At 50.8% G+C, this 10,537-nt stretch overlaps 1 protein-coding gene across 1 annotated transcript; it reads left to right on the top strand.

Annotated features, from left to right (window-relative positions):
• The first annotated feature begins 171 nt into the window (after nt 1-171).
• On the top strand, nt 172-1,095 carry LOC128850626 (olfactory receptor 14A16-like). Its single transcript, XM_054055600.1, has one exon. The coding sequence runs from the start codon at nt 172-174 to the stop codon at nt 1,093-1,095; it is 924 nt and encodes a 307-aa protein (XP_053911575.1).
• Nucleotides 1,096-10,537: the final 9,442 nt, after the last annotated feature.

Here is a 10,537-nt window from a genome sequence, read left to right on the forward strand (position 1 = left end):
GGCCTGGTGAATTTTAAGGTGAACATGGGACTGTGATTACCCTCTGTCTCAGAAATGTACAAGCAGAAGATAGCTGGGAACAAGATGGCTTTGATTTGCTCAGAGAATTCTCACCTAACTTCTCATTGTCCTTTTCCTTCTCTTAGAGTTCCCCATGCCCAGAGGCAGCAGATGTCCAACAGCAGCTCCATCACACAGTTCCTCCTCCTGGCATTCGCAGACACACGGGAGCTGCAGCTCTTGCACTTCTGGCTCTTCCTGGGCACCTACCTGGCTGCCTTCCTGGGCAACGGCCTCATCATCACCACCATCGCCTGTGACCACCACCTCCACACCCCCATGTACTTATTTATCCTCAACCTCTCCTTCCTTGACCTGGGATCCATCTCCACCACTGTCCCCAAATCAATGGCCAATTCTCTCTGGCACATCAGGACCATCTCCTACTCAGGATGTGTTGCCCAAGTCTTTCTCCTTGTCTTCTTCCTTGGAGCAGAGTTTGCCCTTCTCACGGTCATGTCCTATGACCGCTATGTTGCCATCTGCAAACCCCTGCACTACGGGACCCTCCTGGGCAGCAGAGCTTGTGTCCACATGGCAGCAGCTGCCTGGGGCGCTGGGTTTCTCAATGCTCTGCTGCACACGGCCAATACATTTTCCCTGCCCCTCTGCCAGGGCAATGCTGTGGACCAGTTCTTCTGTGAAATCCCACACATCCTCAAGCTCTCCTGCTCAGATGCTGCCCTGAGGGAGGTTGGCTTTCTGGTGTTTATTGTCTTTTTATCATTTGTCTGTTTTGTTTTCATTGTGGTGTCCTATGTGCAGATCTTCAGGTCAGTGCTGAGGATCCCCTCTGAGCAGGGACGGCACAAAGCCTTTTCCACGTGCCTCCCTCACCTGGCCGTGGTCTCCCTCTTTATCAGTATGAGCTTTTTTGCCTACCTGAAGCCGCCCACTATCTCCTCCCCATCCCTTGACCTGGTGGTGTCATTTCTGTACTCAGTGGTTCCTCCAGCACTAAACCCTCTCATCTACAGCTTGAGGAATCAGCAGTTGAAGGATGCAGTGTGCAAACTCATGTCTGACTCTTTTTAAGCAGCCACAAACTGCCCATCTTCATCTGTGTGTCACTTGCAATGTACTGCACTGCAGAACCAGCCTTTCTTTGGGAGCTTATTTAGATTCATTTTGGGAGATATTTTTTCTTGGTTTTGATGAAGCTGTTGACAGAGAAATGTCATTGTTCCTCCCACTGCTGTGTCCGTGTTTCCCTGTCTTGTGTGACCCAAAGACTGTGTAAATGAGCAGCCGTGCTCTGTTCTTCTTTAAGGAAAATAAAGACCCCAGCAGCCACTTGTTTGTCCATGATCCTTCCTCCAGGACTTTCTCAGGAGCTGCTGGGTCACCTCCAGATGTGGAGGGGAAAAGAGTCCCAGCACTGCAGAGAAACAGCACTTGGTCTTTCTAGAGCTGCTGTCTTGGCATCTCCATGATCTTCTGAGCCCTTGTGCTGGTGGAAGCTCTGAGTGCTCTGAGCTTGGTCACTCTCCTGCGATTGGGCCGTGCTGGGATCACAGGAGGGGACAGGCAATGGGCATCTCTGTGACTGGGCTGATGTCCATGGGGTTGCTCTGATGGCCTGTGGATCTGAGAATGCCTCGAGTTCACTTCACTTGGAGAACAACGTCCCCTGGAGACTGCCTGAGTGCAGCACTGGGCTGTGCTGCCTTGGACCGAGATCTCTGTGTCCGTTCTTCATGGTGTGGGACATCTCATCTGAGTGCAGAGCAGGGTGACCAACCACAGCTCTGGGAGTGGCAGCAGGAGAACAAAGACCCTGTGACTGCTGCTGTGCAGAGCCGCTGCGTGAGCACGGGGAGGGCTCTGTCTCTGAACACCCTGTGTGTGAGATGAGGGCACAACGTGTCCCAGTTCTGCCCCTGAGATCTGGCAGCAAACGATGGGAAGTGGTTGGTTACCCTTCCCTCCCTCTTAATCACAAAGGGGAATTGGGAAAGGAAAAAAGTCCTAAGCGTTGAAAAAAAAGGATGGATATAATAAAAACAATAAAAACTCATGCTCTTACTATCGGTAACACTTACACTAATGCTTATGCGGGTGCCAGAGCTTGTTTTAGTACCAGTAGTAGTGTTAGAATCATAGAATTACATCATAGAATCATGAAAAGGGTTGGGTTGGAAGCGACCTTAGCGATCAGCCAGAATTAACCCCCTTGCCATGGGCAGGGACACCTTCCACTGGATCAGGTTTCTTACAGCCTCATCCAACCTGGCCTTGAACTTCTCAGTACTAAAACTAACACTAATTTATATACAATGATATCAAGGCATTTGGCCCAGTTATAGATTGAAAATGACCAGCAATTGTCCCCTGGGCACCCTGGGGAAGCTGAAACAGGGAAATCATTGCAGATGAGTCCCAAACACCAACCATTTCCATGTCTGACTGCACCTCCCAGCCATGGGGAGGGACTTCAGCTACACGGAAACCTCTGTCCTCCTCCTTTGCTCACTGATACCCAACTCCACCACCATTACTAATAAAAAGAGAACCCATTTCCTACTGACATTTCTCGCACCCCAGTCCCACAGCTCTCGCCACTGCTGGGCTCTCAGCCAAACCCTTTCTCACACAGCTCCAAACACATCAGGGGCTCATGGCCTTGTCTCATCCAACACGGAGAACGTCCATGGATTGGGATCCCCCAGCTGCCCTGGGGCCTTGCTCAGTGTTTCCCCCTGAAAGGTTTCTCAAAGCCCATCTCTCTCAGCCTCTCCTTGTCCATAATGTGCTCCAGGCCCAACCATCCTTCTGGGCTGGGCAGGACTCGCTCCAGGCTGGGCAGGGTCTTCCTTGTGCTGGGAGCCCCGTCCTGGACACAGCAGCCCTGATGTGTCCTGTGGTGGGTTAACCTTGTCCAGCAGACGGACCCCCTCCAGCTGCTCCCTCCCTGCCCGGAACCAACGGGACAGAGGGAGAGAGTGAACCAGAAGAGCTCATGGGCCGAGGGAGAGCGAAGGAGTTCAGGGACCAACGACTGTCGCTGGCAAAAACACGTGGACTTGCTGAAGGTCTGTTTAATTTATTGCCACTTAAGGAATGTTTATTATGAGAAACAAGAACAAAACTTTAAAGCTCATTCTTCTCCCATTTCTCCCACGCTCAAATGACTCCTTTGCTCCCAGGTCCTCTGCCCACCCCATCCCCAGGAGAAGCATGGAGGGTGGTGAAGAGGGGGTTAACAGTCAGTGAAGAACATCTCTGCTGCTCCTTCCTCCTCACACTTCTCCCCTGCTCCAGTGTGGCTCCTCTCCATGGGATCCCATCACATTACAGGTCAAGGCTCAGTGTGGTTCATTCCTTTCTCTCTACCCATGGGGCAGTGTCAGAGCCCTGAGAGCATCCAGGGGTCTTCATGGTGTCGACTGGCAACTCCTGGGCCTCCACCCACCCCTCTGTCCATGGCCCAGGAGACACTGAAACCAGGCATGACTTTCAGCCCCAGCTTGATCTGAGCTGTAGGTGTGCGGCTCTGCAGACACAGACACAGACACAGCCTGGCCTGTCCATGGACCGTGTGGAGTCAGACTGGCAGAGTCACTTCCCAGCTTCATCCTTTTGATCTGTATAATGGAATGGCACTGGTGCCCTCCAAGTGTCAGACCCAGCTGATTGACAGAGGCCTGGGACATTTCTTCTTCCTTTCTTCCTATCGCTTGGTCAGGTTTTGGGAAGAGAGGAAGGAAAAGCAGCTGAGGTTTCAACCTGTCAGTGATAGACACACTGGGGACAGGAGGGGAGCAGAGGCCTCACATATGAATAAATGTAAAGACAATGCTTGTTCAAAACTGTTCTCTTCTCTTCCTTTCATGGAGCTCTTAAATTTTCCACAGGAACCTGGAAGCTCTGAGATGCCTCCACCTCCCTCTCTTTTAGCATTAAGCTGACAGAACCCAAGTCATTGTGTATGAATTCATTTTCCAGACTAAAGCACCCCATGGGCTGGAGATGGTCCAGGAGACAGGCAGAAGGATGCCACTCCTCTGGACAAGAAGGTGGACATTCCCAGGTATCACAGGAGCCGTGGACGACCGATAGCTGTGCTCATGGAGCTGGTTAAATGCTCAAATACTCTCTTTAATCACGGCCTCGGTGCCTCATTGATGTCTAAAGTCTCTCTGCGGATGCTGACATGGACTGAGCAGCCTGGTCTGACCTCAGAGCTGGCCCTGCTTGGAGCTGGGAATTGGACTAGAGGTCACCTGAGCCATCTTATTCCCTAAGTTTTTCTATGAGCATAAGATGTAGAGACCCACTTAGCAGGTTGCCCCGAGCCTCCCCCCACAGGCCACAGTGTGCCCTCACACCTCATGCTGTGGGCCCCTAACTCCATCCTGGCAGAACTCCTCCTGATCCTCTCCAGTTTCTCCACTTTCCTTTTGAACTGTGAGACTCTTTGGGTCCTGTGGCATCGTCCTGCTGCCAGAAGAGTGAGGGCAGTGATTGTCTCCTTTGCACAGCGTCAAGAGTTGCTCCCTCTGCTCCCTCCCAGTGAGTGGCTGTGGGTGGGCAAGAAGTTGTCAGGGGGACACGGCCAGGACAGCTGACCCCGGCTGGTCAGAGGGAGATTCCACAACATAGATGCCATGGTCAGTGATAAACCTGTGGCAGGAGAAGGAAGAAGTGGAGATTTTTATAGCTCAAGGTGACGGGTGGTGGTAGACAGGTGGGGTGTCAGTCTGCTTGAGGGAGGTGGCAACTGATGGTATTTGCATTGGTCTTCGGTTTGGATTATGTCGCTTTTTATATTTTCTTTTTCACCTATTAAACTATTTTTATCTCAGCCCAGATGGAGAACCATAGAGCAGCATGGGCAGAGACCTGGCCAGCTGAGGAGTGCCCTGAGGAGATGGACCTGGGCACAAGGACGCTTGCTTGACCTCACTCACGAGAGATCTCCACCAATCCCATGCCCTTTCAACGCAGATTTTGCAAAGTAATATTGATCTTCTCCTGGAACTTCCTCAGCCTGGAGAAGAGAAGGCTTCAGGGAGACCTCATAGCAGCCTACCAGTACCTGAAGGGGGTCACCAAGAAGGCTGAGGAGGGTCTCTTTACAAGGGCATGGAGGGATAGGACAAGGGGGAATGGCTTTAAATTAGAAGTGGGAAGGTTCAGATTAGACTTTAGGAAGAAATTCTTCACAAAGAAGGTGGAGAGGCTCTGGCCCAGGTCGCCCAGGGAAGCTGTGGATGCCCCCTCCCTGGAGGTGTTCAAGGCCAGGTTGGATGGGGCAGCCTGGTCCAGTGAGAGGTGTCCCTGCCCATAGCAAAGGGTTTGGAACTGTATGAGCCATAAGGTCCCTTCCAACCCAAACCATTCTATGATTCTGAAAAGTATTGAAATAAACTAAATTTTTTTTTGGGGGGGGAGTTCACTTTAAAATCTTCATCTTTAACAACACTGAGAATGACTCCAAGGAGCTGTACAAGGCTTGAAGACCTGAAGAAATCTCCAGGCAGAGAAAGAGCTCGTTAAGGCTTTCTGTATTATAATGAGACCCAGGGTGGATTTGCTGATGAGCCCTTGAACCTCAGCTGCTGAGAGGAGGCTGAGGAAACATCTCAAGAAGTCAAAAGTAGAACTCAAACTATCTTGAAGTCTTAATTGGTCTCAGTGAGAACAGTTCCTGACAAAGCCTCCCCAGGGACTCGTTAGGGACGATAATTGGAGGCCATGATTGCAGGCAGACAAAGGCACTGTACAGGCAGCTGTGAAAAGCCTGGGTTTTCCTGATGAAGCAGAATGGCCAAGCCCTGACCCCCAAGCCCTTGAAGGCAGATCTGGCTTTGACCACAATGATGCCGGTGGCATGATGATTTTCATACTGCCGAATCAAACTGGGAGCAGTTATTGCATGTAATTCCAAAGAAAGGGCTACAGAGTTATGTGCGATGCCATGGCTCTCGCACTGCTCCATGGAGTTGTAGAAGAGTTTGGTCATAGAAAGGTAGAGTCATAAAAGGGTTGAGTCATAGAAGAGCATAAGATCACTTCAGTGCGAGAATTGTCAGGTCATAGAAGAGTAACAGAAGAGTTGGGTTTGAGATGGTTAATAGAAGTGTTCGGTCACAGAGGACTCATAGCTGGGTTGGGTCATAGAAGTCTCATAGCAGAGCTGGGTTATAGAAGTCTCGGGTCATAGAAGAGTGAGGTCATAAAGGGTTACAGAATGTTTGTCATGGAAGAGTTGAGTCATTGAAGTGTGAAAGTTTATTGGGGGTCTCCAAGAGTTTGGTCACAGAAAGGTCATAGAAGAATCAGTTCGGGAAGAGTTGGTTCAGAGAAGGGTCGGGTCATAGACAAGTCGTAGTACTGTGTACTCATAGAAGAGTCATAAAAGGATCCTGTCATGGAATGGTCATAGAAGAGTCAGGGAACAGAAAAGTCAGAGCAAGACGTGTCAGGTCATATAAGAGTTTGGTCATAGAAATTTTAGGCCATAGAAAAGTCGAGATATAGAATGGTCAGAGAAGAGTTGTATCATAGACATCTTGGTTCACAGAAGACTCAGATTTTCAAAGAGTCAGGACATAGAGAAGTCACTGAAGAGTGGGATGATTGAAGAGTCAGCTCATAGAAGACTGGTTTGGAAGGTAGATGGTAGTGTTGGGTCATAGAAAGAATATATCATAGAAGTACCAGGTCATAGAAAAGGCAGTTCATACACAGAGGAGTTTGGAGGATTCATATCATAGCGGGTCAGGTCAAAGGAGTGTCACGTAATAGCAGGGTCCCAGAAGAGTTGAGTCATAGTAATGTCTGGTCATAGAGGTGTTGCAGCATAGATGATTTTCGCCATGGAAGAATTGAGTCCTTGAAATTTGCATCATAGAAGAATCAGAGAATAATTAAGTCACAGAAGGTCATAGAAGGCTTGGGTCAAGGAAGGCCAGAGTCGTGGAAAGGCCTGGTCATGTAAGAGATGGGTCACAGAATGGTTGGGTCATAGCTTATTCAGGTCATAGAGGAGTCAGGCCATAGAAAGTCATGGAAGAGTAAGAGAAGGATTGTGTGATAGAAAGCTTGGGTTATAGAAGGGTCAAATTTTAGAAGCGTTGGGTTATAGAAGAGTTGGGTCACAGAAAGGTCAGGTAGAAGGGCCGGGGAAGTCTCATTTATGCTCGGATCTGGTCATAAAAGTTTCATAGGAAATGTGGGTCATAAAAGGATCATAGAAGACTCAGGACATAAAAGACTTGAATCAGAGAAGAGTCATAGAAGGGTCATATAACCATCGGGTCATGAAAGAGTCATTAAAGGAGTGAGGTCATGGAAGGCTGAGGTCACAGAAGGAATGGCTCAGAGAAGAGGCGACTCATATAAGTGTCTGGTCATGGAGGATTCAGGTCATAGAGGAGTCAGATCATAGAAGTGTTGGGTACATAAAAGGCCCAGGTCATAGAAGAGTTGGGTAACAGGGGGATGGTGAGACAAAATCTGCCCAAGGGAAATCCAGTTCCCTTCTCTTTCAGACATCCAGCAATGTGATCCGAGTGGACAACGTCTGGGGCACAGCCTTTCTCCTGCTCATCTTTTGGCCATTTGGGAAAAGGACATACAATGCAGGAGTGGTGCCAGTGGGCAGGGAGTTCTCCCAGTCTCCATGACCTTTGGAAGATGATGGAGAGTGGCCCTACTGTCCCATAGACAGGGAAGGATTGTGGTTGCTCAGGAGAATCCTGACTTGATCCCCATTCTCCACTCACTGAGCTCCTCCAGAGTCCTGCCCTGAGTCCCAGGGGCCTGGGAGACCTTGCTGGGGAAGTTGGAGGACAGGAGGAGACAGGGAATCTCACCTCTGTCCCTTATTAAATGCAGCAGTGGCCACTCAGTATAGGTTTCTTCTTTAAGGGTTCCTGAAGCAGCAACAGCTCTGTCAGCAGCACTAACAGCTCCAGCTCCTCCTGCCTGTGCCCCTGGCTGAGGGCATTGCTGCCCACTGGGGCTGAAGCCCTGCAGCGGTGGCACCAGGCAACCTCATCCCTGCCATGAGAAAACCTGGGACCAAGCGCCCAAGACCCCGTGTGTGCAAAGGCTTTGCTTAGAACAGAGACGTGGGTGGGACAGAAGAGAGCTGAGTGTCTTTCCACGCTGAGATCTAAATACCCAGGATGAAATGCCTGAATTCACTCCATGGAAACGATCCTCCCAGCTTGGAGAAACGAGATCATTCCCTGTCACCTTCCTGCTGTCCTATCTAATTGTGGGAGAAAATAAAGTGCTTCTCCTGTCCAGCTCTTTTTCTGTCAGGAACAATGACAGTGCAGGACAGAAGTGTCTCTGCCAGCTGAGGGAGGGAAGATGAGGGATGGCTTCAGGCTGTTTCTCAGCAGGTTCCCCTGGAGCCCCAGGGACACCTGGAGGGAGCCCCGAGGGGGCAGAGAAAGGGCTGCCTTGGGCTGCTCCTCTGCTGCTGAGCTGGGCTGGGCTCCTGGCACGGAGGGAGCTGGTGGCAAGTGGGCAGCGCTACAAAGAGCCATCTCTGGGCAGGAGCAGCTCCTCTGCAAAGCCCAGCAGGGCTGAGGGCACTGCCTGCAGGCAGCGAGGGCAGAGGAGGGAGGCACAGAGAGGGGAAAGGCACGGTGGGGTGGGAGGAAAGAGGAGGCTTCATTTGGAGAAAATCTTCACAGCCCTTCTCCAGGTGAGTCTCTGGGTGCAGGACAATGCAGGTGCTGTTCCTGGAAGGATCTCCTAAAGCCAACACAGCCACAGCCTGTGGGATCTGTCAGGAGGGCTCTTGCTGTTTCTCCAGCAGAGAGAAAAACAGAGTGAGTGCTCAGCCTGCCCGGGGAGTTCCCCATGGAGGGACAGAGAGAAGGTATGGGGGGAAGAAGCACCTCCTGGCAGGAGAGGGTCTTTCTGCTTTCAGGAGGTGCTGTGTGAGTCAGGGCTGCTCACAGCTCCAAATGCCTTCAGGATATTTCTAAGAGGAAAAGATCAGGGCAGAGATTCTGTTAAAGATAAGGAACTCTTTCTCTCCTTTTCACTTTCCTACTCTTGGGAAATTGGGGGGGAGGGGGAGAGATGAGGGAGGGAGAAGGCAGAGAGAATGGATCAAGAGGCTCTCATTTTTTTTTTTTTTCTGTCTTCTTTTTCCTGTGTTCTTGTTGTTGCTCTCTTGTTCTCGCTGCCAGGCTCTTTGGGGATGGGAGTTGCAGCAGTCGAGTCAGGCACTGATTTTCTGATTCCTGCCATGCAGGTGGAATGGAAAGTCCAAGCTTTCATCTCATCTGTGGGGCTGTGGGCAGTGCAGTCTGTGTCATGCCCTGAGGAATAAGCTAACTCTCCCTTACTGTGAGATACTATCATTAGGACACTAAGTTATCTCCTTGAGGTTTCTTTCCAAGCTGTGAACTTCCCTCCAGGATGCAAAGCTGTCCTGTCACCTCTCGGTGTTACCTGAAAGCCCCATGGAGAAGGGCAGAGATGCTACAAGAGAGAAAATGCTTCAGATTTTTAAATGAGCCGTGTGTGTCCTGGGCTGAAAGTGGGTGCTGAGACCTTAGGAACGGGTGAGACATTGAGTGCTCAGCAGTGGGGTTCTCCTCTCTCACTGCCTGGTGGCTTTTTAGGTTAACATGAGAATTACAAGCCCAGGGCAGCTGGGAACAAGAGCGAGGGACAGAGCAGCTCCCCTCCCTCTGCACTGAGCCACAGGCAATGCTCTCACCTCGCAGGACTCCTTCTGATCTCTGTGAGTGCAGCAGAGATGCTGAGGGTTTTTCTCTTCCAGGAAAATCTCCAGCTGAGATGGGAGTGAGCTGCAAAAAAACCCTCTCCCCCTAAAACACTTTTGTGTTTGGGGAGTCTTAGCACTGGGAGTGCAGATGCTGCCGAGCCCTTCTGCACCAGGAGCAGTTTTATCTGACAAATTTCAACACCAGAACTGTCCCCACCGTCCCCATGAGCCCCTGCTCAGAGCAGGGCTGAGTCCTGGCAGCCAGCGGGCAGAGGCCCTGCTTGTCCCAGCACAGTCAGCCGGCACCGAGCAGGGCTCCAGGCACGGAGCTGAAGGAAGGGCTGTGAAAGGAAAAGCAGTGGCAAGCGTACAGTGTGAGAAATGGCTTTGATGATTTTACTTAGATACATCTCCCCTAACTTTTCATTGTAATTTCATTTTGTTCAGTGCTTCACATCCAGAGGCAGCAGATGTCCAACAGCAGCTCCATCACCCAGTTCCTCCTCCTGGCATTCGCAGACACACGGGAGCTGCAGCTCTTGCACTTCTGGCTCTTCCTGGGCATCTACCTGGCTGCCCTCCTGGGCAACGGCCTCATCATCACCACCATCGCCTGTGACCACCACCTCCACACCCCCATGTACTTCTTCCTCCTCAACCTCTCCATCCTTGACCTGGGATCCATCTCCACCACTGTCCCCAAATCCATGGCCAATTCCCTCTGGCACATAAGGACAATCTCCTACACAGGATGTGTTGCCCAAGTCTTTCTCT

This window comes from Cuculus canorus, unplaced genomic scaffold (genome assembly GCF_017976375.1).
Source record: "Cuculus canorus isolate bCucCan1 unplaced genomic scaffold, bCucCan1.pri scaffold_124_arrow_ctg1, whole genome shotgun sequence".
NCBI lineage: Eukaryota > Metazoa > Chordata > Aves > Cuculiformes > Cuculidae > Cuculus > Cuculus canorus.